General features: G+C 65.6%; 2 protein-coding genes across 8 annotated transcripts; one reads left to right on the forward strand and one right to left on the reverse strand.

Moving 5' to 3' along the window:
* Positions 1 to 862: 862 nt before the first annotated feature.
* FER1L5 (fer-1 like family member 5) lies at positions 863 to 17119 on the forward strand (the record flags this gene model as incomplete). The annotated part of the gene is given in 39 exon segments (XM_083811758.1): positions 863 to 947; positions 1184 to 1239; positions 1319 to 1410; positions 1487 to 1796; positions 1874 to 2002; positions 2079 to 2141; positions 2212 to 2262; positions 2337 to 2367; positions 2452 to 2567; positions 2670 to 3098; positions 3194 to 3237; positions 3307 to 3549; positions 3637 to 3890; positions 3892 to 4026; positions 4098 to 4222; positions 4300 to 4391; positions 5220 to 5409; positions 5491 to 5715; positions 6233 to 6346; positions 6425 to 6588; positions 6661 to 6775; positions 6862 to 6964; positions 7650 to 7942; positions 8413 to 8670; positions 8754 to 9350; positions 9862 to 10023; positions 10844 to 10869; positions 10980 to 11205; positions 11815 to 12191; positions 12264 to 12419; positions 13185 to 13641; positions 13970 to 14464; positions 14974 to 15062; positions 15133 to 15228; positions 15314 to 15633; positions 15731 to 15924; positions 16016 to 16125; positions 16196 to 16359; positions 16436 to 17119. Coding segments are annotated over 39 exon segments (7371 nt in total). The 3' UTR covers positions 16621 to 17119.
* Positions 16740 to 26868, reverse strand: LMAN2L (lectin, mannose binding 2 like). 7 transcript variants are annotated; one of them, XM_083811547.1, is made up of 9 exons: positions 26447 to 26841; positions 24784 to 24864; positions 23525 to 23642; positions 22620 to 22702; positions 20988 to 21020; positions 20462 to 20623; positions 20273 to 20387; positions 18917 to 19036; positions 16740 to 18387 (listed from the first exon to the last, which is right to left on the reverse strand). In XM_083811547.1, exons 2-9 carry the CDS (start codon positions 24853 to 24855, stop codon positions 18245 to 18247), a joined length of 846 nt encoding a protein of 281 aa, XP_083667673.1. In that variant the 5' UTR covers positions 24856 to 24864; positions 26447 to 26841; the 3' UTR covers positions 16740 to 18244. The 7 variants fall into 7 exon arrangements, 6 of the variants coding, with proteins under 6 accessions (XP_083667673.1, XP_083667669.1, XP_083667674.1 ...); XM_083811543.1 differs by having other exon boundaries at positions 24784 to 24902; positions 26447 to 26819; XR_014575411.1 differs by having other exon boundaries at positions 18358 to 18387; positions 18917 to 19453; positions 24784 to 24902; positions 26447 to 26852.
* Positions 26869 to 27173: the final 305 nt, after the last annotated feature.

Consider the following 27173-nt stretch of genomic DNA (forward strand, 5'->3'; position numbering starts at 1 on the left):
GGAGTGCACGGATGTGGGGACACTAGGACATGGAGACATGGGGACACAAGGGCACGGGGGCACATGGATGTGGGGACAGGGGTATGGGGAGGTGGGGACATGGGGCTCATGGATTTGGGGACACAAGGACATGAGGATATGGGGATGCAGTTGTGTGGGGCACATGGTTGTGGGGACACAGTGACATGGGGACATGGGGACATGGTGGCTTGGGGCACATGGATGTGCAGACACAAGGATATGGGGACATGGGGCACACGGATGTGGGGACACGGGGACATGGGGCACATGGATGTGGGGACACAAGGACACACAGACATGGGGACATGGGGGCACATGAGCACGAGGGCACAGGAACAGGCACAGGCATGTAGTGACAAGGGGCACACGCACATAGGGACATGGGGACACAGACATGGGGATGCAGTGACATGGGGTACATGGACTCAGTGACGTGGGACACTAAGACATGGGGACACAGGGACATGTGGACATGGGGACACAGAGATGTGGGGACACACGGATGCGGGGACACAGACATGGGGACACAGGGACACGGGGACGCAGTGACACAGGTATGCACAGATGGGTTACGGCGTGATGCAGGGACACAGGGACGCGCAGAAAGTGACACAGCACAGTGACATGGCCACGCATGGACATGGCACAGGGTGACATGGGTGCACGGTGGCAGAGGTGCCTGGTGACACGGGGACACCCGCTGACAGCAGCAGTGTCCCTGCCTGTCCCCACCGCAGCGCATGTGGTGTCGTTCCAGAACACAGACCGGTGGCAGCGCCGTGGTGACAGCCACTTGGTGGCACGGGGACACAACACAGGGACACAGCACGGGGACACAGCCATGCTGCAGCTGCTGGTGGCCAGCGCCCACATCCCGGCAGCCACGGGCGCCGGGCCCGGCGTGCATGTGTCCGCCCGCTTCAGAGGTACCGGGGGGCAGGGGGACATCACGGTGGCTGTCCCCATGAGATGGGTTGGCATTGGCCATCGTCGTGGGATGGGGTGGCATTGGTCATCGTCACGGGATGGGATGGCATCGAGCATCCTCCTGTGATGGGACGGTGCCAGCCACACGTGGGGACAGCGTGCAGGGACAGGGACAGTGCCACCTCAACGTCGCCAACGCAGGCTGCTGCCACCGTCCCTCCTGTCCCCCCCCCAGGTGTCCCCAGGAGCACCCGGGTGGTGCCGGCAGAGCGCAACCCCACCTGGAACGAGGTGACGTGGCACGGGGACAGCCAGCAGTGGCATGGGGACACTCGTGCCACCCTGCTGACCGCTGTCACCTGCCCTGCAGACACTGGTGTGGCCGCTGGGTGCCCGTCCCCTGCGCCCCTCGGCCAGCCTGGCCCTGCGCCTCCGGCACTGGGGCCAGCCAGCACCCCAGGGGTGAGTGGCACCCATGGGTGGGCACCGCAGGGTGCTGTCCCCAAGGTGGCCGTGCTCACCGTCCCTGTCCCCCCAGGGAACTGGGTGCCACCACGGTGCCACTGGGCCGGCTGGCGGAGGAGCCCGGGCTGCCGCTCGCCCTCAGCCACCTCCCGCTGCTGGACCCTCGGGGACGTCCCACGGGGGCCACTGTCACTGTCCGCTGCTCCTACATCCCCCCCGGCCAGGTGGCAGCAGGGGACACCGCGCCACACCAGCAGGGACGGGTGGCGCCCTGCCTGTCACCCCCATGCCTCTCCCCGGCGGTGGGGACAGCCGTCGGGGTGCCACCGGGGCCACCACACCACCACGCTAAGCCTGTGATGGAGAGGAAGGAGGATTTCCAGGTAGGGCACCCAAGGGTGCGGTGGCACCCGGGGCGGTGTCCCAAACAGTGGCCACCGTGTCCCCACGTGTCCCGTAGGTGCGGGTGAGGGTGATCGAGGGCCACCAGCTGCAGGGGAATGACATCAAGCCGGTGGTGACGGTCCTCATCGGCGAGCACCGCTTCAGGACCAGGATCCGCGCGGGGAACAACCCCTACTACAACGAGGTGGCCCCAGGGGATGGGGACCCACCGGTGTCCCCTCCCCGCCCACCACCACGCTCACAGTTTTGCCCAATTCTAGGTGTTTTCCCAGCATTTCCACCTAACGCCCGTCCAGCTGGCAGCAGTGCCCATCCACGTCCAGGTCAGGGCCGGCGGCACCTGTGGGGTCGGTGACAACAGGGTGGCCGCTGACGTTGTCCCCGACCCCACAGGTTCTCAACTCCCGGGCCATCCGCGCTGAGGCCACCATCGGTGCCTTCAAGGTGAGGCTGGCAGCAGGGAAACGGGGTGAAAAACCCCATTATAGCCATTTTCCTCCCTTTTTGCTTCCCCACAGCTGGACGTCAGCACCGTCTACAACGCGCCCGGTAGGTGAGCCCCCCGTGGGGCGGTGGGTGCCCCTTGGGGTGTCACCACGCCCCGGGGAGGTGACACGGGTGTCCCCGCGGCAGGTCGCAGGCTGAGCTGGAAGTGGCTGAGCCTGCAGCACCCCCGGCGCCCCGAGGCCGGGTCCTGCGGCTACCTCCGCGTCAGCCTGGCCGTCCTCCGCGCCGGCGAGCCTGTGGCGGTGAGCACCGTGCCCAGCACCCTGAAACCCCCCTAGTGTGCACCTCTGATTTTTTTTTAATTATTATTTTTGATTTTGGGTTATTTTTGCCCCCCACGCCAGGAGCCGGAGGAACCGGCGGGGAGCGAGGAGGTGGAGGCCAACCTCCTGCAGCCTTCGCTGCTCACCCCGTGCGTGGCCACGCTCCAGCTCCGTGTCTACCGTGCCGAGGACCTGCCCCAGGGTGCGCCACGGGGACAGGGGACACGGGTGTCACCTTGTGTCCCTGTACCCACTTGTCCCCCCTCCCCGGTGCAGAGGAACCGACCCAGCCGTACCTCCCGGCGGTGCTACCGGCCAGCGGCAAGCGGGGCTTCGTGGCGGCGGCGGTGCGAGCCAGCTTCGCCGGCAGGACGGTGGGTGGTGGGGAGCACCCATGGGTGCTGGCGGTGGGCAGGGGATGATTTCTGTGTCCCCCCCCAGCTCTGCACCCGGGTGATGCCCCCCGATGCCAACCCTGCATGGAACGAGGTGCTCTTCTTCCCGCTGCGGGTGAGGTGCCCCCCGCACTCCCCAGGTGGGGACCCCCATTAAAACCCTTATTAATTAACGCTGTCCTTTCCCCCCAATATTTTTCTGCCCGGCAGCTGCCCCCCGTCTGTGATGCCATCGAGCTGGCCATCGTCAGTGGGTAAGTGGGGTGCTCCCCAATTTGGGGGGGCCCCTGGCATCACCCCCCACCCATCGCTGCCACCTGTAGGTCCCGCGCCAAGGTCCTGGGCACCGCCACCCTGCACCTCTCCCAAATCTCCTCTGCTGGCGCCGAGCTTCAAGGTGAGCGGGGTCCAACCTCAGGGGGGTCCCAAGCACCTTCTTCCCCCCCACTGAACCCCCTTTTTTGCTCTCAGGGGGGGTTTCTGGCTTCTTACCCTGCTTTGGACCCAGCTTCCTCCCATTCTACGGCCCTCGGCCAGATCCTGCCAGGAGACCCAGCACCCCCAGCGTGAGTGCAGCGGGGGGGAGGATAGCACCCATGCTGGGGGGGGGGACACCAGCCCCCAGCTGCTCTCCCCCCCCCTTTATTTTGCAGGACACCAGGGTTGCGTACCGGGGCCGGGTGCTACTGGAGCTCAGCACCCACACCGGGAGCCCAGATGGGCGCCAGCAGGACACCATCGCCCCCGAGGATGTCGCCCGCGTGCAGGTGGGGACACGGTGCCATGCCACTGATGGGGCTTTTGCTTTTTAATAGGGGGGGAGCAGTATTTATTTGGGGGGTTTTGGCTTTTTTATCCCCAGCGCCTCCTGCCCCGGCGCCGCCGCTTCGGGCTGTGCGGGGTGTTTTACTCGGCCACCATGCTGGCACCCGCACCCGAGCTGCTGCGCTTCGAGCTCAGCATCGGCAACTACGGGGACACCAGTGACCCCACGTGCCACCCCGCTGCCTCCGCCACCCCGCACGGCCACCCCCTCTTTGATGGTGAGCACAGGGGATGCCCCTGTCCCCCCCCCCGGGTCACCACGGGGATGCTGATCCTGCTGTGGACGCAGGCAATCGCTACCACTACCTGCCCTGGTACGACGCCAAGCCGGTGGTGGCCGTCACCTCCATTTGGGAGGACGCCGGCTACCGCTGGGACGCCACGAACCTGCTGCAGAACATGGCCCAGAGGCTGGTGAGCACCCATGGGTGGGGGAGGCGGGGGGCGAGCACCTAGCGCAGGCGGTTTTTGGGCAGCGGTGAGCTCCACAGGAGGGAAACGTGGCCGCGCTGCGGGATGCGGGGACGGCCACCTGCGGGGACGCCGGGAGGAGGCTGCTCCGGGAGCTGGCACGGGACTGCAGGTGAGCACCCATGGGTGGCCCATGGGTCCCCCAGGGTGCAGCACCCCTGAGACATCCCCACCGGCAGCCCCGCAGCAGCCCCCAGGGTGCTGGTGGTGGGACATGGAGGGGAACCCAGCACCCGCTGAGCTGCACTGGGGCATTTTTTGGGGGAAATGGGGCGTTGGAGGGAAAAAGTGGGTCATTTGGGGATAAAAATGGGATGTTTGGGGGACAAAATGGGTATTTTGGGGGGAAATGGGGCATTGGGTGGAATATGGGGAATTTCTGGGGTGGAAATGGGACTTATGGGGGAAAATGGGGCATATCTATGGGTGAATGGGGCATTTTGGGGTGAAAATTAGATATTTGAGGGGGAACAGGAAAATTCTGGGGAGAAACAGGGCATTTTAGGGGGAAATGGGGCATATCTGGGGGAAAATGGGGAAGTTCTGGGGTAGAAATGAGACAGGGGGAAAACGGGGCATATCTGCAAGTAGAAGGGGTATTTCTGGGATAATATGGGGCACTTCTGGGGTAGAAATAGGACATTTTAGGGGGACATAGTACATTTCTAGTGGAAAATGGGATATTTAGGGGGGAGGAAATGGGGCATATCTGGGGGAAATGGGGCATATCTGAGGGAAAATGGGGCACTTTTGTGGTGTAAATTGAACATTTTAGGAGGAAACAAAACATCTCAGGGGCAGAAAAGTGGCATTTATGTGGGAAAACAGCACACTTCTGGGCTGGAAACATGGCATTTTGGTGCAAAATGGGGCAGTTCTGTGGGCAAGCATCCCCGGCATGCTCCCTGCTGTCCCCATCCCGGTGTCCCCAATCCGGCAGAGTGGCACTGCCAGTGCTGGAGGCGCAGCTCCCCAAAACCCCGCTGGACACGGAGCTGCGTGCCGCCCGCCTGCACCTCCTGCGCCTCATGGCCGCGGCGGCGACCGCCGGCCCCCCGCGCGGTGGCTGGGCTGCGCTGCTACCGGAGGCCGAGGCCTGGCTAGGCCGCGTGGCCGCTCTGGCGGCCGAGGTGAGGGGAAGGCCCCAAATTCGAGGCCCCTCTCTGGTGCCTGGCCCTGGGGCTTTGCCCTCAGCCCCGTCCCGTCCCCAGCCGCAGGCCGGTGTCCCTGACGTGCTGCTGTGGCTGCTGAGCGGGCCACGGCGGGTGGCCTGCGCCCGCATCCCCGCGCACTGCCTGGCGTTCTCGCCCCGCGGCCGTGCTGCCTGCGGGAGGCTCTGCGGCCGGACCCAGACCCTCTTCTTGGGGGTAGGGGGCAGCGTGGGTGTCCCACATCCCCGCCGTGTCCCCTCAGTGTCCCCTTTGTGTGTCCCCTCTGTGTCCCACCAGTGTCACCTCCATGTCACTTCCACATCCCCTCCATGTCCCCTCAGTGTCCCATCAATGTCACCTCCATGTCACTTTCACTTCCCCTCCATGTCCCATCTATGTCCCCTCCACGTCCCCTCCACATCCCCTCCAGTTCCGCTCTATCTCCCCTCCATGCCCCAACCACGTCATCTCCATGTCCTCTCCATGCCGCCTTTGTGTCCCGTGTCCCCTCCACATCCCCTCCATGCTCCTCCTGTCCCCGCCATGTCTCCTCCACGTCCCCTCTCTGCTCCATTTGTGCCTTGTCTATATCTCCCCATGTCCCCCATGTCCATCCACATCTCCCATGTCCCCACCACATCTCCCATGTCCCCACCACATCTCCCATGTCCCCACCACATCTCCCATGTCCCAGAGTTCCCCCATGTCCCCCCATGTCCCCCCACTTCCCCCACGTCCCCTCATGTCTCCCATGTCCCCCACACCCCCCACATCCTCCCCCCTGTCCCCCATGTCCCCCCAGGCCTCGGGCCACATCCATGCCCAGCTCCGTGTCCGGCTGTGGCTGGGGCGCGTGGCTGAGAGCCGGGACCTGCCGCGGTGCCTGGAGGGCACCCTGCGCATCTATGCCGAGACGGTGAGCACTGGGAGGGACACGGTGACATGGGGACATCCCCGACGTCCCCCTGAGCCCCCCACCCTGGTCTTGCTGCAGTACGAAAACCAAACGAAGCTCCTGGGCAAGTGGAGCGGGAGGGGGCTGCCGGGGCGCCCCAGCTTCTCCGACATCACTGGCAAAGCAGGGCTGCCCCGCCACCGGATCCGGCCCCCCAAGGGCTGGCGCTGGGACGGACCCTGGGCTGTGGAGCCACAGCGGCGGTGAGCACCCTGGGGACCCTGCGCTGAGCTGGAGGGGATGGGGAGGTGACACCGGTTTGTCCCTGTCCCCAGGCTGCTGCTAGACACCGAGGCCAACCTGGGCGAGGTGCTGGAGGAAGTCTACGAGAATGAGAGCCGGCAGCCCGGCGGGGACTGGGGACCCGCCGCCATGGCCAACACCGATGCCGTGAGTGAGGGGTGACACAGGGACACTGGGGGTGCCACCAATGGGGTGGCACCAGTGCGCCGGGGCTCAGCTCCCACCCGATGCAGGTTGGTGCAGCGGTGCCCCCCAAGGAGGAGGTGGCTTGTCCCCAAGGCTGGCACGTCACCGACGGCTGGCGGGTGGACGTGGCAGGGGCCGTGGATGAGGCCGGTGAGCGGGCGTCCCCAGCAGGTACCATGGGGAGGGTGGTGGTGGCAGAGGTGACAAGGACACCCGGGTGGCACAGGCTGGGAGTACGGGGCAAGCGCAGCGCCCGGCAGCCCCCCACTGGCATGGCACCCTGCTGAGAAGACGTACCACACGCACCGGCGACGGCGGTGGCTGCGCACCCGCCGCAGGGAGCCCAGCGCCCAGGGACAGGAGCAGGACGTGGCCACCTTTCTCCAGCTGGTTGGGGCAGCGGGGACAGGGTGACAGGGACGGGGGTGGCAGGGTGGGGGTAGAAGGAGTGGGATGGCGGGGATGGGGTCATAGGGATGGGGTGGCAGGGATGGGGTGGCAGGGATGGGGGTGGCAGGGATGGGATGGCAGGGATGGGGGTGGCAGGGATGGTGTCACTGGGATGGGTTCACAGGGATGGGGTGGCAAGGTTGGGGGTGGCAGGGACAAGGTGGCAAGGAAGGGGGTGGTGAGATGGAGGTGACAAGGACTGGGTGGCCGGGACAGGGTGGCAGATAGGAGGGTGGCAGGAATGGGGTGGCAGGATCGGGGGTGCTGAGGATGGGGTGGAGGGGATGGGGATGGCAGGGATGGGAGCGACAGGATGGAGATGACATGAAGGGGGTGGCAGGGACAGGGTGGCAGGGAAGGGAGGTGACAGGATAGGGGTGACAAGAACAAGGTGGCAGGGATGAGGTGGCAGGGACAAGCCTACAGCCACCAGTGCCCTGCCTTGAGCATCCCCATCTGCTCCCCGTGCCACCGTCCCCTGCGTGCCACATGTCCCCTCAGCACAGCCCCGAAGCGCCGGCGGCGGACGAGGCATGGGAGTACGCGACCCTGTGGGGCTGCCGCTTCCACCTGCGGCCCCGCGCCGGGGACCTGTGCCGGCGGCGCTGCTGGCACCGGCGCATGGTGCCATCGCAGTCCTCATCCGTAGCCCCCCTCTTCCTCCTCGAGGGCTCCCCGGTACCGCAGCGCCCGGCCGCCAGCGTGTGAAGGGGGAGCTGGGCAGGGGGCAATGGGGACGGGGTGCTGGGGAGGGGGCTGTGAGGGTGGGGGGCGGCAGGGGGTGGTGGGATGGGGGGACAGAGGGGGAAAGGGATGGGGTGATGGAGGGAGGGAGGGAGGGACAGAGGGATGGATGGATGCTAGGACAGAGGGATGGACACAGGGATGGAGGGACAGGGGTAAAGGGAGGGACAGAGGGACACAGGGATGGTGAAATGGAGGGACAGGGATGCAGGGCAGAGGGATGGACAAAGGGAGGAAGGGTTGGAGGGAGAGAGGGATGGAGGGATGGGGGATGCAGGGACAAGGGAACACAGGGATAGCAGGATATGGGGACAGCAGAACCCAGGGGCTTTGGGATGCAGGGACAGGGGACATGGGGGCATCAGGGGAAGGCTGACCCCCTGCCCCACATCCCAACCCCACAGGGCGCGGAGGCGGCGGTGCCGGAGGGCGAGCAGCCGGCAGCAGGGACCAGGAGCCAGGGACGCCCGCAGCAGCCCATGCCCCTCATCCTCTGCACCTTCCAGCGTGAGCGCCGGGCTGCTGGGAGGGGAGGGTCCCGGGGGGGCTACAGGACCCCCTGCCACCCCCTGGCTCTCCCACAGGGCCCAGCTACTTCCAGCTGCGCTGCTACCTCTTCCAGGCACTGGAGCTGGTGCCCCACGGCACCAAGGCCACGGCAGGTGGGACCCCCCACCCCTCCCCGGCACCCCGGACCCCCCCAGCAGGCACCCCAGGGTGCTGACGGTGGGTGCCGCTCCCGCAGACCCCGTCGCCCACGTGTCCTTTGTGCACGTCAGCCAGAGCACCCGGGTGCTCGCCCGCACCCTGGACCCACGCTGGGACCAGGCGCTGCTCTTCCACCGGGTGCTGCTTTACGGGGACCCCCGGGGGGTCCGCGACGAGCCCCCGGCCGTGGTGGTGGAGGTGTTTGACCAAGAAGGAGAGGTACGGCAGGGGGGGAGGCACCCATGGGTGGGGGACACCCATGGGTGGGGGGCACCCACGCCCAGGTGCTGTCTTGCAGGGTGCTGGCAGTTTCCTGGGGAGGTGCGTGTGCACCCCGCATGTGTGGCTGGATCTGGGGCGCCGGCAGCCCCCCCGGCTGCGACGTTACCCGCTGGAGGGGCCGGGAGGGCCGGCGGGGGAGCTGCTGGCTGCCTTCGAGCTGCTGCACGAGGCTGAGGTGAGGGGCGGGCAGGGGGGTGGCGTGGGGGCACCCGGAACCTGTCCCCATCATTCTCGTGCGCCCCGATCCCATCAGGAGGGGGCCCTGGCGCAGCTCAGCACCCCGCCGTGGAGGGACGGCACCTTCAGCGTCCCCCTGGGCATCCGGCCCCTCCTGCGGCTGGTGGCGCTCGAGGTGACCCCGGGGACAGGGACGGGGATGGGGACAGGGAGGGAGATGGGGTGGGAGGAAGTTTGGGGGGGGATGGGCTGGCTGGGGACAAGGATATGGATGAGGACAGGGCAGGGATGGGGACAGGATGGGGACAGGGAAGAGAACAGGATGGGGACTGGGATGGAGATGGGATGGGGACTGGGATGGAGAGGGGATGGGGACTGGGATGGAGATGGGATGGGGACTGGGATGGAGAGGGGATGGGGACTGGGATGGAGATAGGATGGGGACTGGGATGGGCACAGGACTGGGACAAGATCGGGACAGGGGTGGGGAAACAGGAATGGGACATGGAAATGGAAATGGGATGGGGACAAGGTCAGGGATGGAGACTGAGAGGAGACGGGGCAGCGATGAAGAAGGGACTGGGGACAAGGACAGGGATGAAGAAAAGGATGGAGACGGGATAGTGGCAACGGTGGGGGGTGAACAGGTGCCGGGGGGTGACAGGAGCCACGTGGGACCCCCGCAGGTGCTGGCGTGGGGGCTGCGGGGACTGCGCGGCCGCTCCCCCCTGCCCGTGCGCGCCCCCTGCCTGGAGGTGCAGTGCGGGGGCCAGGTCCTGCGCACGCCCCCCATCGCCGACCTCGCTGCCAACCCCAACTTCCCCATCAACGCCTTCCTGCTGCCGCTGGTGAGGGTGCGGGGACGGGGGGCGGCCCACCCGTGGGTGCTGCCGGCGGCACCCGGGGTGACGGCGAGGTTTGGCCCCAGCACCTGCCGGCGGAGGAGGAGTACGTGCCCCCCCTCCGGCTGCGGGTGCTGGACACGCAGGGGTTCGGGTACCGGCCCGAGGTGGGGCAGGCGTGCGTGCGGGGCCTGGGGCGCTTCTGCTGCCAGCCCGACGGTGGGGGGCGGCTGTCTGGACCCGGTGCCCCCCCAGCGAGCCCTGGCCCTGGTATAGCCCTGCCCTGCCCCTGCCCATCCCCGGCACCCTCCTGCCCCATGTCTGCCCTCTCCCTGGTAGCCCCTTCCCCATCCCTGGTACCTCTCTTCCCCTTCCCTTCCCCATCCTTTCCCCCTCCCTTCCCCATCTGTTCCCATCCCTTCCCCATACCGAGTACCTCCCTTCCCCATTTCTTCCTGTCCCTTCCCCAGCCCTTCCCATCCCTTCCCATTCTTTCCCCATCCCTTCCCAACCCTTCTCATCCCTTCCCCATCCCTTCCCATCCCTTCTTATTCCTTCCCCATCCCTTCTCATTACTTCTTATCCCTTCCCACCCCTTCCCCACCCTTTCCCCACCCCTTTCCCACCCCTTCCCCATCCCACCCCTTCCCCATCCCACCCCTTCCCATCCCATCCCATCCCACCCCACCCCATCCCATCCCATCCCATCCCATCCCATCCCATCCCATCCCATCCCATCCCATCCAATCTCACCCCTTCCCCATCCCTTCCCATCCCTGCCCGTCTCTTCCCCTCTCTGGGATTTCTTTCCCCTCTCCCCGCACAGCCGCTGCCTGGGACAGGATCGCTCAGGTAAGTCCCCCCCCTGCCCCTCCCCACCCCAGTCCTGGCAGCGCTGGCCCCGCAGCGGGGTCCCCGGCCCCCCACCTCCGTTCCCCAGGTGTCCCCTCTGCTCCCTGCAGATGCTGCCCAAGATCACCGCTGAGAAGGGGGCTGCGGACAAGGTGGGCACGGGAAGGGGGCCCCCAAGGGCACCGGGGCTGCCCCTCCCCGCCTCACCCTGCTCCCCACCAGGCTCTGGAGAGGGAGGAAGAGGATGAGGAAGAAGGAGACTGGTGGAGCAAATTCTACGCGGCTATGGGGGACACAGCAAAGAGCCACCGGGGGACACACAGGGACAGCCTGAAGGTGGGCTGGGGTAGGGGACAAGGATGGGGATGGGGAGGGGACAAGGACAAAGATGGGGATGAAAACAGAGATGGGAATAGGATGGGGATAAGGGTGGGGAAGAGGATTGGGACAGAGATGGGGTGGCTTTAGGAACAGTGATGGGGATGGGGACAGGAACAGGAAAAGTGATGAAGAAGGGGATGGGATGGGTACGGGGACAGGAATGAATACAAGACGAGGACAGGGACAGGAATAAAGGTGGGGAGGGGACAGAAATAAAGATGGGGAGGGGACAGGGACTAGGCGGGGGACAAGGATGAAGAAGAGATGAGGACAGGGACAGGATGGAGACAAAGACAGGACAATGATGAAGAAGGCAGTGGGATGGGGACAAGACTGGGGATGGGGACAGGGATGGAGACAAGATGAGGACAATGACAGGGACAGGAAGGAAGGTGGGATGGGGATGGGGACAAGGCTGGGGATGGGGACAAGAAGAAAGAAGGGGACGGGGACTGGGTGGAGAGAAGCACCAAGACAGGGATGGGGCTGAGCTGGGGCTGGGGACAAGGACGAGGACAGCGGTGGGGACAGTGCCAGCCCCACCAGCCACCTCTGTGCCCCCAGGTCTACAGCTGCGAGTTGGAGGCAGTGCCCGAATTCGAGGGGCTGCAGGATTTCTGCCAGACCTTTCCTCTCTACCAGCCGGGGGGGCCACTGGGGGCCGGGGAGGACCCCGTGCCTGTGGGCGAGTTCAAGGTGAGAGCCCACGGTGTCCCCTGGGGACCCCAAACGCAGGGCCAGGGCACCTCGGGGTGCACAGCTGGGCTGTCCCCCCCCACCTCCAGGGGCTTTTCTGTCTCTACCCCCTGCCCGAGGACCCCGGGGTGCCCCCCCCGCCGCGCCACTTCCAGGAGCTGCCCCCCAGCCAGCCCCAGCAGTGCCTGGTGCGCGTCTACATCGTCCGCGCCTTCGACTTGTCCCCTCGTGACCGAAACGGACTGGTAAGGCCACCCCCGTGTCCCCTGCACCCCATGTCCCCCGGGTCACCCTGATGTCCCCCCCACCGCTGCCAGTGTGACCCCTACGTCCGTGTCTCACTGGGGGCGAAGACGCTGGGCCAGCGGGACCAGTACGTGCCCAACACCGTGGAGCCAGTTTTCGGCAGGTAGGGCCAGCGCGGGTGGCGTGGTGGCACTGCCACTGCTGGGTGGCACCAGGCTGGCACCCAGGTGAGGTGTCCCATGAGGGTCCGTGCTGGTGGGTCCCCATTCCTCGTGCCACCAGGTCCAGGTGCCACCAGGTCCCCAAGCTATTAGGTCCCCATTCCTCGTGCCACCTGGTCCCTGTGCCACTGGGTCCCCAGGCTGTCAGGTCCTCATGCCACCATGTCCCCAGTTCCTCTGCCAGCAGGGCTCTATGTCACTGGGTCCCTGTTCCTCATGCTGGAGGGTTCCTGTGCCACCACATCCCTGTCCCTCATACCAGCAGGTCCCCGTACCACCAGGCCTCCATACCAGCAGGTCCCCGTGCCACCAGATGCCCCATTCCCAGTGCCCACAGGTCTCCATAACACCAGGTCACCATGCCACCAAGTCCCTTGGCCAGCAGGTCCCCATGCCTTTAGGTCCCCATTCTTGTACCCTACTTCCCATGCCAGTACACCCTTGTGCCACCAGATCCCCGTTTCCCATGCCAGCAGGTCCCCATGCCAGGAAGTCCCCATTCCCCATGCTGGTGAGTCCCCATACAATCCAGGCCATCATGTCACCAAGTCCCTGTGCTAGCAGGTCCCTGTGCCAGGAGGTCCCCATCCCACCAGTTCCCCACGCCACCAAGTCCCCATGCCAGCAGGTCCATGCCTGTAGGTCCCCATTCTTGTGCCAGCGGGTCCCCATGCCCTTGGGTATCCCCATACCCTTGGGTGTCCCCATAACGTTGGGTGTCCCCATGCCCACGGGTGCTGGTCCCCGGGGCTGACGGCACCGTGCTGCCAGGATGTTCGAGGTGACGGGCACCATCCCGCTGGAGAAGGACCTGCGGGTCTCGCTGCTGGACTACGACCTGCTGCCTCCCGACCAGGAGATCGGCAGCACCACCATCGACCTGGAGAACCGGCTGCTGTCCCGCTTCCGTGCCCACTGCGGGCTGCCCCGCCTGTACCGCACGTGGGTGCCCCAGGATGGGCACGGCGCTGGGGCACCGGGACCTGGGGGGGGACGGGGCGATAGGGACGGGTGGGGGCATGGGGTTGAGTGTGGGGAGATGGGGAGGGAGCAGGCACAGGGGAATGGGGACAAGGAGATGGGGACAAGGAGATGGGGACAAGAAGATGGGGACAAGGAGGCTGGGAGGGCAGAGGGGTTGGAGCTGAGGAGATGGGGACAAGGAGATCGGGACAAAGGGATAGGGACAAGGAGATGGGGAGGGCACAGGAAGGTGGGCACGGGGCGAAGGGGATGAAGGGGTACATGGGGGTGGTCATGGGGATGGGGACAGGAGATGGGGACAGTGGGCATGGGGATGGGTACAAGGAGTTGGGATGTGGTAGGCACCAGGATGGGCACATGGAGACGGGGACAGGGTGGGTACAAGAGGATGGGTGCAGGGGGATGAGGATGGGGCTGGCACAGGGATGGGCACAGGGGAACTGGGGCCGGGGAGATGGGGCAGGGGGGGCCCACAGACACGAGGACATGGGATGGGGTGGGCACAGGGAGCTGGCAGTGGCACAAGGGGGAAGGGGACAGGGGGATCGGGTGGGCAGAGGGAGACATGAACAAGGAGATGGGGCTGGCACAAGGATGGGCATAAAGGGATCAGGCAGGCTCGGGGCTATGGGGTGGGCACAACAAGTGGCACCGGGAACTGGGAAGGGGACACCACGGACCCCAGCCCCTTCACTGTGCCCTCAGCGCTGGCCCTGGGCGCTGGAGGGACCAGCTCAGCCCCAGCCGGGCTCTGGAGCACTTCGCCCGCACCCAGGGGCTGCCAGCACCCGAATTCAGCGCCGACGGCACCGCCGTCACCTTTGGGTGCTCCACCTTCCTGCTCAGCCATTTCGGTGCGTCGGGGTCCGGGGGTGCTGGGGAGGGATCACGGGGCCCCTCCGGTGGTGCGAGGGCTCGGCCTTGCAGAGAGCGGCCCCCCCGCACACCGGCACCCTGGGGCGCCCCGGGAGCGCCTGGCCCTGCACGTGCTCCGCGCCTGTCACCTCGTCCCCGAGCACCTCGAGACGCGGACCCTCTACAACAGCACCCAGCCCGGGCTGGAGCAGGTGGGGATGCCAGGACGGCGGGGAGACGGGGATCCTGGGGCACAGAGGGACGGGGGGGGGGGAAGGTGGGGACCCTGGGGTGACAAGGACCCTATTGTGACAGGGGCTCCTGGGCAGGGGGGGGTGCTGAAGAGAGGTGATGGGGACCCTGGGGTGATGGGGACATGGCTGGGGAGGGACCCAAGGGTTATGGGGACTTTAGGGCATGAAGGGATGCTAGGGAGTACAACGGGGACCCTGGGGTGACAGGGACCCCCCCGACAGACAGGGACACCAGCAGGGGGGTAAGATAGGGACCCTGAGCCATAAAGGGATACACAATGGGGACACTGGGGTGACTTGGTTGGGTGCTGGGGGAATAAGGGGAACCCTGGGGTGACAGGGACCCCAGGCCAAGGGGGGATGCTGAGGGCAGGTGGCAGGGACATTGGGGACACCCTGGGACGGAGGGGGACAGCGGCACAGGGACAAGGGTGCCGGTACCAGCCTCCCGCCGCCCCATGGTGCAGGGCAAGGTGCAGATGTGGGTGGACGTCTTCCCTGCCAGCCTTGGGCCCCCCGGCCCCCCCGTCGACATCACCCCCCGCAAACCCCAGAGGTGAGCACCCCGCTGGGGGACAGGGACGTCCCCTGGGGGTGGGAGGTGGCACGTCCCCGTCCCCCTCCAGGTACGAGCTGCGCTGCGTGGTGTGGAACACGCGGGACGTGGACCTGAGGGACACCAACGTGGCCGGGCAGAGGATGAGCGACATCTACGTCACCGGGTGAGCCACAGCCACCGCCGGGGGCCCGGTGGTGGGGATGGGGACAAGGGTGACAGCCACGTCCCGTCCCCCCGGGGCATGGCAGGTGGCTGGACGGGCTGGAGGAGCAGAGGCAGAGGACGGACGTGCACTACCGCTCGCTGCAAGGGGACGGCAGCTTCAACTGGCGCTTCGTCTTCCCCTTCGAGTACCTGGTGGCCGAGCGGCTCTGCGTCCTGCCCCGAAAGGTGCCGGGGTTCCCCTGGGGCAGGCATGGGGCTGGGCGGGGCACCAAGCACGACCCACCCTTCCTTCCCTCTATTCAGGAGCATTTTTGGAGCCTGGACGAGACGGTGCAGAAGCTGCCCCCCAAGCTCATCCTCCAAGTGTGGGACAACGACGTGTTCACGGCCGATGACTTTTTGGGTGAGACCCCAGCTCCCTGCCCAGCGGCTGCTGGGGCGGAGGGGGGCACCCACGGGTGATGGGGGCACCCACGTTTTGGCTTTTCCCCCCCATGCAGGCGTCCTGGAGCTGGAGCTCAGCCGGCTGCCGCAGCCAGCCCGGCGCCCCCAGGACTGCGCCCTGACGCCGCGGCCGAGCCGCTGGCCCTGGCGGGGGGCGCGGGGACCCCCCCACCTCTCCCTTTTCCAGCAGAAGCGGGTGAAGGGGTGGTGGCCCTGCACGGTGCAGGAGGGCGGCAAGCGGCGCCTCTCGGTACAGCAGGAGGGGTGGGGAAAGGGTGGGCGGCGATGGGAGGGGGGCACAAATCCCGGCCCCCACCCCCCGAATCCATCCCCCCCTTCAGGGTAAGCTGGAGCTGAGCCTGGAGCTGCTGAAGGCCAAGGAGGCAGAAGAGCGGCCGGCAGGGAAAGGACGAGAGGAGCCCAACATGTACCCGGCCCTACAGCCACCCGTGTAAGCCCCCGCGTGGAGCCCCCACCCAAAAAAAAAAGGGGTGCAGGGGGGTGGCGGTGGGTGCCCCCAGCTGGGTGTCGTTGCAGGAGGCCGGAGTGGTCGTTCCTGTGGCTGCAGGCACCGCTGCGCAGCCTGCGCTACGGCCTCTGGCACCGGCACCGCTGCCGCATCGTGCTGGGGCTGGCCCTGCTGCTGCTCCTCGCCCTCATACTCGCCTTCGTCTACGCCGCACCGGTGAGCGCAGTCCCTCCCCATCCCTCCCCCTGCCAGCCCCAGAGCCCCCCCGAGCCCCCCTCTCTGTCCCCCGCAGGGTTATTTGGCCATGAAGCTGGTGAACCCTCTGCAAGGCTGGCAGCTCTTCGGCAGTGCAAGCAAGCCCTGAGGGGCCAGCCCTGCTCGGGGACACCCCCGGGGCACGAGGATGCTGGGTGTGGGGATTGCCGAGGGGCTGCCACCCCCCGGTGTCACCTCTTTAATAAAATGGGACCCAAATGACGGGCAGAGCATCATCCCCCGACTCTGCCGGCTTCATCTCGGGGAGCAAGGCACCACGGGGCCAGGATGGCGCCCTGGGGTGCTGGGGCTGGGTCGTCCCAAGGAGAGCAGCGGCCACGTCACACACACCAACGTTTATTCCAAGACACCAGTAACAGCTCTGGGAAGAGGCGCACGCATTTCACTCCTGGTCATCAGGCAAAAAAACAGAGGCAAAACGCCAGAAATAGTCCTTTCAGGCCACAAGAACGCCTGGGCACTTCTAAAAAAGCTTCCACCTACCCCGGCGGCAGCTTTCTGCCAAAAAAGCAGTGGTTGCTCACAAAAAAACACCGCTCCCCGCGGGCTGGGACCTGGCTGGGTCAGAAAGCACCCCGGGAAGCAGCAGGGTGCGGAGGACACGGCTCCCAGCCCTGCCCCAGGGCCCCAGCAAGGAGGGTGCTGCAGAGATTTCGCCATCTGGACGTGCCCAGAGCTGCTGGGAGGCTCCTGGGACAAAGCGACCTCATTTTTCCCTCTCCTGGGTCCCTCCGGGGACCCCCTGCCACCACCCCTCGCACTGGGAAAGCGACCACAGGAGCTCGAGGCAGTCCCCGGGGGAGAAGGCGGCCACCCCGTCCCTTTGGGGGCAAAACCGGCCGCGCCGTTCCTTCTGGCGACCGCCGGCGAGAGAAACACAGCAAGAAGGCGCTGAGGTAGGAATAAACTACAGCTCCCTGAAGGGCAGCGGGAGCTGCGGCTCCGAGAGGCCCGCGCAGCTCGGCTCCTCCTCGGCGGGGTCGGGACGCAGCGAGGGGGAGCCCCGGGGAAATCCGGCGAAGCCACGACACGGCATGCGGACGGCACCGGTGCGGGAGGTGTGCGGAGGCAGCGGCATGCTGGAGCGGGGAGAGGGGCCGAGCCCCGGGGGGCAGCAGCAGCAGCAAACGGGCGGTAAAAGAGGGGAGCACGGAATTAAGCCCCCAGCGGCCAGGCAGACTGCCAGCTCGAGCTGCCTGGGATGGGGAAATCCGTCAGCAGCCCGAAAACACCAAACCGGGGAGGCTGAAGGGACCCAGAGGGGTTGTGCGGTGGTGGGGGGAGCTCAAGGTGCCAAGGAAAAGCAGTCCGGTCTCTAAAGACGGCCTAAAAAGCAGCTGGGGGGGGGATGAGCAGCTCGGCAAACCCCTCCTAGAAAGGAAACCGCTGCAGAGGGGCTGTCGTCGGAGCCTGGCGAGGAACGCAGGCGCTTGGCCGGGCTCTGCTTGCTGCGATGCTCTCAGCCGGGATTTCACAGCCGAAGCAGTGACCTCTGTATTCCCCGGAGAGCAGAGAGGCGGCTCGGCGCTGCCACAACCCCACAGCCCAGTCCCCAACAGCTCCCAGAGCGAGGCTCCTGCTCCCAGGAAACCCTCAGGGGACGGCGGCTCCGTCCCCGCAGCACCCGGCCCCAGCCACGCCGCGCCGGGGGTCCCCGCTCGCACCAGGGGGGTCCTGGAGCCTGACGAGAAACGGCGGCCGTCCCCGCTGGGGCTTTGGGGACACCGGGGGCCCTGCCACGAGGCCGGGTCCATCGCGCTCTGGCCAGCCTGGGATGGGAGCCAGGGTGTGGCTAGCGAGGGGCCATCCCAGGCAGGCTCCCAAGTCAATAGAAGTGTTTCCGGCTCTGCTCCTGCCACTTGTTGTAGACAATGACTCCGATAACGATGGCGAAGACGATGGCAACGAGGGAGAAGAAGACGATTAGGAAGAGAGCCAGGCCGCTCATGGGCTCCAGCGGCGCCTCCACTGCGAGACAGAGGAAGAAGAACGGCCGTGAGCTGGACGATCAGCTCGCCCCCGTCCTGCCACCGCTTCGGCCATGGGTTTTCCTGCAGGGAGCTCATTCGGAAGGACACAAAACCGGTGGGAAGAGCTCCTATGGCTGGGAACGAGGCTCTGGGTGCCCTGTGGGCTGGTGAGAGCCTCGCAACGCAGCCAGCGGACACGCGAGGAGGGGCATTTCTGGACAGGAGCAAACACCACCAGGGCCCAAGCCTCCGTGAGGTTTCGGCAGACCAGCACACCTCGTTTCGGTGATGCCGTGACCACGGTTAGCCCGGCACGCTCTGGGGGGCAGCACTTCTCCTCCAAGCGTGCCTGTGCCAAACGAAGGCAGGCGGTGACCCAGATTGTGGCACAGCGGGCGAGAGAAATCTGGGCACGGGCCTCCTGATCCCAGCTGGAGCTCGGCTGGTTTGCTGGTGATGCGCCGTGGTTTCTGCTCCATGACCCCGCAGGTCCTTCTGCCCCTGTTCTTCCCCCTGCTCCTACTTACTGCCCGGCAGCTTCAGGTTGTCCACCACGGGCAGGTACACCTCCCTGTCCCGCTTCTCCTCCTCCGGCGTCCGCTCCACCGTCAGCTGGTAAAGCTTCAGCGAGATGATGTCGTGGTTGTCTGCAAGCAGAGCAGAGACACGTCCTGAGGTGCCACCGACCGGCACGGCTCCGGCCGGGGACCTGAGTGCCACCGGTGGCACGTCACAACTCGGACGCCAGCCCCAGGCCGCCGGCTGTCCCCTGCCACGGGGAGAACTCACCTCTCGGGGCAGGGTCCACGCTGGGCTGAAAGCTGTGCCCAGCACGGGGCCCTCTTCCAGCACTTCCAAGGGGAACTTTTAAGCTACTTAAACCGAGAAACAACAGCCCAGACCGGGAGATCATCTGACCCCAAAGCATTCAGCCACCCAAAAAGAGCGTGTTAGAACCAGCCTCACATGACCCTATTTCCTTTGCTCGTGACTGCGGAGTTATTAGTGGGACAAGGCGAGTGCTCCACGCCAGCCTGCGAGCTCCCAGGGCATTAGGCAGAGATCTGAGGAAGAAAAGGAACTTTTGTTGGAGCCAACAATGGGCCCGGACACTGGCCATCAATGCGCTTTTGTAGGGGCATAACTCAAAATCGGGCTAAAACCTGCTGAAAGAGACACAGCGGGGTAACTTCAGGCCTCCCGGCACCCCAAGCAGCGCTGCAAGAAGTGAGAAAAGCAAAGCAGAGGGCTTCAGCTCCCTGCCAAACCCGATTTCCATCAGCCCTTGTTGCACCACTGCTTCCAGACACACCTGGCCGGTCCCTTCCTCAACATCGCTCTTGGGCTGGGAAATCCAAAGCGCTACGAGAACTACACCTGGAGAGGCAGCACAGCACCCCCGTGTTTTAACCCCCGGGGTGCAGTTACCTCCAGCACTGCCCTCAGGCCCCGCCAACCACTACGGGTCGAGCCAGGAGAGCACAGGAAGAGATTTTCAGTGCTCGCTCTGCGTTACTCCTCCCAGGGCACACATTTTGGAGACGGCCCCTCGTGTTTCTCTGCTGTTTGCTCTGAGATGCTGGCTGAAGCCTGGCCGTGTCCCTGTCACCGTCTGGGTGTCACCGTCAGCCTAACCCGGTGGCAGAAGGAGCTCAAGCAAAGTGCTCGGGGGCGCAGCACACCCAGACCGGGGATTTGGCTCCTAGGGAATTGCTGCAAGACGAAGAACCAAGGCTCACAGCCTGGGGGTGCCTAAAGCACGGAGAGATTTCGGGCGCATCCACGAGCCCCGCCACATACCCAGCTGCACCTCCAGCACCCAAAGCTGCTTAAGTCCTGCCAGAGCTGCTTGGGAAGCGCCACTCGGGGCCCCGTGGCGGTACCTGAGAGGTCTCCAGTGACAGAGGAGGTCCCGAAGTAGTACCCGCGGGGCAAGCGCACGCCTGGCACGTCGATGCAGTCCCGCCACTCGTGCTTGCCATCGATGTCAATCATCACCTGAAGGAGAGGAGGCTGCGGTAGCACCGGGGGGCTGGGGGGCTGCCCGCTCGGCCCCGGCCATCCTCACTCACCGTCAGCCTCCTCTTGACGTAGCGGATCACCAGGAAGGTGTCGTGGTTGAGGTTGCGCACCATGGCCGTGCAGCCCCCCAGCTCCGTGGGCCTCCCGTCCCGGTCGTGGTCGTAGGTGAGCGAGCCGTTGTTCACCATGGCAGAGATGTAGGGGAAGACGCGCTGCGGGGGCAAGGCTGGGGGTGAATTCGGGGCTCTCCCCCCCCGGCTGCTCTGCCCACTCCGTGTCAGCGTCACGGCACACCTGCGGGGTGAAGAGCCGCGCCACCCTGCACACCCCAAACTCCTTCGCTCCCCATCTGTGCCTCCCCAAACTGGGCTCAGCAGCTGACCGCGATCCCTCGCCACCCTCCAGCCTTCCTCTGGGTCAGCCGTGGCTACCGAGCAGCTGGGATGGAGAGCAGCTCCCACGCCTGCCTCCCTGGTCGCACGGGGATTTCTGGAGCCGGGATGAGGGAATTCCCTCACGGGGAAACGAGGCGAAGCCAAAGAGCTTGGAAACGAGTAGGTTGGCAAGAGCAAGTACCTGATTTCCCGGGCTGTACCTCCTCTTCTGAGCCTGCGAGTCCAGGGTTATCGCAAAGCAAGAAAGAGCACAGAAGCAAAATGGTCACGGACCAGAGTTTAGGATTAACTCGCAACCTGGGAAGTTCCTCCCTGCAGAGCTCAGCACGCTACCTGCCTAGCGGAGGGGGTTTGTAGGGGCCAGGTCCCAAATCCCGGGGCACAGGGCTAGGAAGCAGCACGGGTGGGCAGAAGCCCCCTCGTGCACCACGTTTCTCCTCCTCAACGTGCAGCACAGCCGCTCCCCTGCGCAAAGCCACGTGCCCCGAGCACAGGCCCTGACACTGACCACGACCGACAGCTCCCCAACAGCTCCCAAGGGTCCCGCAAGCCACCCGCCCCCTTCCCTCAATAATAAAACACTTCTTTAACTTTTAACGGAGATAAAGCAGCTGCCAGCCCCCACGCCTGATCGGCGCTTCTCCACCTCTGTCCTTTCTCATTCGGTCGCAGGAGGGCAGCCCCTCCGGCTGCTGACTATGCTGTAAAGCCATACACATCCCATAAACCATTTTATTTTGTTTAAATAAAGGCTGCTGTGCCTCTTTACCCCAGAAAAGCACGGCCACAGCCCTGCACGTCAAGAGGACGGCCTCACCTACCCACCGCCACGCCAGTCCCCGAGCAGTGCCAGTAACGGGAAGGCGCTGCTGTGGGCACAAAGTCCGCCCCCGTGCCAGGGCAGGTTGCTGGTAACGTCTGAGCAGAAGCAGCCGGTTACTCAACGTTTGCTCAGCAGCTCCAAGGCCAGGGCGCATCCAAACGGTGCCCCCTCTCCCTTGGGGACCGCGGTGAAGAATGACGGTGGTGCTGTGGGGTGGTTGGTGCCAACATCTTGGGGCGAAACAGTAAAACAACGCCTGTTTTCTAGGGGCAGCTGGAATCGAGGGCAGGGCCAGCTTTGTTTTCGGGCTGACAAAACTGACTCCAGCATCAGGACGGGTGGAGCCCGCTTCTAACTGCCTCTGCGCCCTCTTCTCCACAGAAACCAATAAACCCCAGGCAAACAAACAACGCATCACGGACCCAAAGGTCTTCAGATGGGCACCTTTCAGGGACACAGCACAGTCACGCTGCACGCCCCGGAGCAGGTCCTGCTGGCTGGCTGCCATAAATCAGCTCGGCAGGCTGGGGTTGGCCGCTGGCCTGCTGCTCTGCTCAAGGTCTACAAGGACCAGGCTCACGGTACAGCTTCCCCTCAACTGCCGCTTGCCAGCAGCCTTCAGAAAGCACAGGAGCTCGCCACGCGGAGGTGATGAGATCCACGAATTTTCTCCTACCCCAGGCTTTTTTCCCCTGGGTGAAGCTGACAACAAAACCACCCCGCAGCTTCTCACCTGTCTGAGAGGTTATCGCTTCCCTGGGCAGAAGCCAACTACACAGAGAGGGAAAGGGCGCAAAGGAAGCCGAGCAGCGTCCGCTTGTAGCCAGCTGGCCTCTGAGTTAGGAGCCCAAACCCATCCCACCTCGCCGTGCGGGTGAAGGGCTGCACCAGCTGCGAGGCCGTAACCTGGGTGCTGAGCCAGCGCTGCCCGTGCCACGCTCGGCAGGCACCCGGCGAGCAGCACGGCGACGGCCATCGCCCCTCGCTCACCTCCTGCTGCTTCTCCTCGTTCGGGTAGGTGTCCACAAACACCCCCAGGCCCAGGAAGTTATCCTTGCTTCCAAAGACAGGTCCTAGAAGAAATAAAACGGGCTGTGAATGATGGCGCGAGGCGAGGAAGGCATTGCAACGCCAGGCAGGGTTGGTTTACGAGTTCCTTCGCATCGCTCTCTGCACCGGGTAGCGAGGCGGGTGCTCTCCAGCTTGCCCAGGGTCAAGTTTACTTCCAAATCACTGAGGGAAACCCGCTGCAAGCTGAGTTAGCGAGGCGTAAAGGGTCAGGGCATGCAAAGGCTTGCTGACACCACGGTGGCAGGGAGACCCAGGCCAAAGGCTGATGGGGATCACTGGGGGGGCTCTTCTGCCCCCAGCTTTGCCTGTTCCTACGTGAGGGGCCGATGTCACCTCGCGGAACTGGGCTTCACACGCCAGAGCCGGGCACTCCAGGGCTCCACGCAGCCTTGTGCGGATAATGGAGCGCACAGACCCGCGGTGCCACAGGCGGGGAGGTCAGAGGGACAGGTTAAACCCCCTGCCCTGCGCTGGGCCAGCCTTCAGCTTCCTCCCCAGCCCAGTCCTTACTAGCTGAAGCCCCGTGCTTCCACTTACACCGCCCTGCATGCCCCGAGATCGAGGCAAACAATTCCCAAAGGCGCTGGGCAGGCTCCAGCCTCCCAGGGACCCCCCACACCCCCAGCGCCACGCATCTCTCACGGCTGTTACCCCCTTTTGGGCCTGCCAGCGTGAAGGGAAAGCAGCCCTCAGGCCCCACAGCGCCGCAATTCCGCAGAGGGCTCCCGAGGCAGCGCGCAGAGTAGGAGAGGCAGCGCCTCGAGGAGGCGGCACCGCACCATCCCCGTCCCCTGCGGGCACAGCCCCGGCCCCGCTGCCTTCACCTGGCTGCATGCGGTCCTTGGTGTACCAGATGGCAAAGCCGTCGCCGTTCAGGTTCTTCTTGCCTTGCCCGTGGATTTTGAAGTGCACCTGCATCTCCCAGTCGCGGAGGTAGCACGGCTGCAGGAGGAGGAACGAGCGCGTGAAATCGGGGCGCCCCCGGGGGCCCCCCAACGCCTCCCAGCACCGAGGGTCAGGCAGCGACCACCACCGCGACAGCCCGCGGCCCCGTCGAACCCGCGGGCGCACGGACGCTCCCCATTTCCCCAGGCAGCAGACGGCGCTGCCCCGGGCTTCGGATGGGAGCGAGGATAATTAATGTCCTAATTAACCTCGAGAGACATCATTAGGCCGAGGGAGTCGGTCGTTGCCCAGGGCTATGAGGAGCCAAGGAAACAATTCCGGGCTCGCACTACTCTGGGGTGACGGCAAGTGGCGGGGTCTGTAACTCGCGCCTGGGTGAGCGACAGCAGGAGCAGCCCGGGGAGCAGCTCTGCCTTCCTAATTGCGCCAATTATTGCTCGAGCTGCAAACGAACTCCCTGCGGGAACGGGCGCGGAACGCGATAAGCCCGGCGGCAGCTGAGCCTCGCACAGGCAGCGATATTTTGTGGGAGCCGATAAAAGGACTGAAAACCCCAGACCCAAACCTCCCCCAGCGTTTTATAGGAAGGGCTCTGGGTGGGGCAGCCCAAGACCCCCCCCAGATCCACGCCGGGACCCCCCCCTCAGAGCAGTCACCCCAAAAGGGGCTCAGCCCACACAGGAATCCCCGAGCCACGTGCTGCACATCTCGGCGTTGCTGCCCCCGGCCCCAGTCCCCTGCCCTCACCGGGCCCCCAGCCCCATTCCCACTGCCCCCCTCTCCCTACCCCCCAAATCCCCCCCATTTCCCCTCCCTTTACCCCGGACCCTCAAACCCAACCTCCCCCGCACCCCAATAACGCCCTCCTACCTGCTGGCCTGGCCCCCCAAACCTCCCCCGTTGCCCTAATTTGACCCCCACCCGTCCCCCAGCTCCCCCAAATCCCCCAACCACTACCGCCCCACACCCCCAGCTCCCCAACCCCCCTTTTCCCAGCCCCCCCCCCCACCTCCCCCAAATTCACCCCATTTTCCAGGCCCGAACCCCCCTTCCACCTGCCCCCCGACCCCAAAAGCTCTCCCTCCGGACCCCTTCCCTCACCCACCCCGTTCCCCCACCCCGCAGCGGGTACCCCCAGCCCCCCCAAAACCCCGGTGCCCCCCAGCCCGGGGCTCACCACGCGGTTCCAGACGGCGCCCCGCTTGCTCTGCGCGTCGGGGGTGAGGCGGATGTACTGCGTCATCACCATGGCGTTGCCCTGCAGGTCCCACAGCCCCGAGCTGGCCGAGCCCACGCCTGCCGGCCCACACACGCGGTCGCTACCGGGCACCCCAAATCCTGGCTCCCGGGCACCCCAAAACCTCGGCACCCCAAAGCCCCAGGGCCCGGACACCCCAAATCCCTCGTGCCCCAAAGCCCAGGCACCAAGGCCCAGGCACCCCAAAGCCCCGCACCAGATGCCCCCAAAGCCCGGGTACCCCAAAACCTCAACACCCCAAATCCCTGCGCTGGGCACCCCAAAACCCCCGCACCCCAAACTTGGCACCAGATGCCCCAAAGCCCTGACACCCAAACCCCCACACCAGGCGCACCAAATCCCAGTACCAGGAACCCCAAAGCCCCTGCACCCTAAACCTGGCACCCCAACCCCCCCATGCTGGGCACCCCAAAATCCCCAGCACCCAAAACCCACACACCAGGCACCCAAAACCCAGTACTGGATGCCCCAAATCCCTACACTGGGCACCCCAAATCCCCAGGCCCCGGCATTCCAAAACTTCGCACTGGGCTCCCCGAAACCCCCAGTGCCCCAAAACTCGGTACCAGGTACCCAAAACCGCCAGGACCCCAAAACCACATACCGGGCACCCAAACCCCGGTACCAGGCACCCCAAATCCCCTGCATCGGGGGCCCCAAATCCCCCACACCCAAAACCCAGTACTTGACACTCCAAACCCGGGTACTGGGCACTCTAAAAGCCCCACACCCCAAATTCCTGGAACCCCAAAACCACATAATGGGCACCCCAAATCCTCCACGCCCCAAAACCCGGTACTGGGAATCCCAAAACCCAGCACCCCAAATCCCTGGACCCCTAAAACCACATAACGGGCAGCCAAATCCCGGTAGTGAGCACCCCAAAACCCCTGGCAGCAGGCATCCCAACCCCCCCACATCAGGCACCCCAAAGACCCCAGCATCCCAAAAGCCCCTCACCTTAAACCCAGCACCAGACCCCCCAAAAACCCCGGTACCAGCTCCCCCAAAACCCCAGTACCCCAAAATCCGGTACGGGGTGCCCCAAATCCCTATACCAGGCACCCAAAACCCCAGAACCCCAAATACCGGCACCCCAAATCCGGTCCCGGGCCCCAAGACCCCCAGTACCGGACCCCCCAAAAGCCTCCGATACCCCAAAACCCGGTACAGAGCGCCCCAAATCCTCGTACCGGGCACCCAAAGCCCCAGTACCCCAAATAGCAGCACCCCAACACCACACACCGAGCCCCGGTACCGGGCACCCCCCGACCCCTGGTACCCCAAAACCCGGTACCGAATGCCCCCAAACCCCGCACTGGGCACCGAAAACCCCAGTACCCCAAATTCCAGCACCCCAAATCCGGTACCGGGCCCCCAGACCCCCCAAAAGCCTCCGGTACCCCAAAACCCGGTACCGGGTGCCCCCAGTCCCCGTACCGAGCACCCAAAACCCCGGTACCCCAAATCCCGGCACCCCAAATCCGGTACCCGGCCCCGCCGACCCCCAACCCCCGGTACCAGACCCCCGACCCCGGGTACCGGACCCCCGACCCCCGGTACCGGACCCCGCCCCGCTCACCCTGGTAGGGCTTGGAGAGCGAGTGCTCCCGCTTCAGGTGCTCCTCGGTCTGCTCGGCCCGCGGCCCGCCCAGCCGCAGCGCCACGGCCAGCAGCCACAGCCCGGCCCGCCACCGGCCCGCAGCCGCCGCCATCTTCCCCCGCCGCCGCCCGCCCCGCGCGCACATTTTCCGCCCCGCCCCGCCGGCGCCGCGAGCTGATTGGCTGTACCGCGCCGTCCGTCAGGAGGAGGGGCGGGGATAGAGCGCGGGGCATGCTGGGGAATGGAGTCCTCGGAGGGCCTGGGGCCCGCACCGCAGGGCCTGCCCCGCTCCCAACTGAGGGGAGAGCCCGGGGCCGCGCGGGTCCTAGCGCCCCCCTCCAGGTCTCGGCTTCCCGAGTCCTGCCCCGCAGGGCCTGGCGGCCGCCCAGGGTCCTAGTGCCCCACTCCTGGCACTTAGGTCCCCACCCCCGATGTCCTTAGATTCCCTCCTCCATGCCCCTAGAACCACCCCCATGCCCCTGGACCGCCCCTGAGAGCCCCCCTCTATGCCCGTAGACCCCCTCTCCATGCCCTTAGACCCCCTCCCATGCCCTTATACCCTCCCCTTCCATTCCCTCAGAGGCCCCCTTGCCCTCAGGGACCCCCCTTGCCCTCAGCGCCCCACCTTATCTCCCCACCTTCGCTCCCCATCCGTTCTTCTGCACACTGACCCACTCCACATAAGAGATATCCCCATATCCTATCC

Source organism: Anser anser (genome assembly GCF_964211835.1).
Source record: "Anser anser genome assembly, chromosome: 26".
Lineage (NCBI taxonomy): Eukaryota > Metazoa > Chordata > Aves > Anseriformes > Anatidae > Anser > Anser anser.

Coding starts and splice junctions, on each gene's coding strand:
- LMAN2L (XM_083811543.1), bottom strand. CDS start 26,612: ATGTGCGCGCGGGGCGGGCGGCGGCGGGGGAAGATGGCGGCGGCTGCG. Junction 23,643..24,783: donor GCGCCGTCTGGAACCGCGTG/GTGAGCCCCGGG, acceptor CTCCTCCTGCAG/CCGTGCTACCTCCGCGACTG. Junction 18,388..18,916: donor CAACCTGAAGCTGCCGGGCA/GTAAGTAGGAGC, acceptor TCTGTCTCGCAG/TGGAGGCGCCGCTGGAGCCC.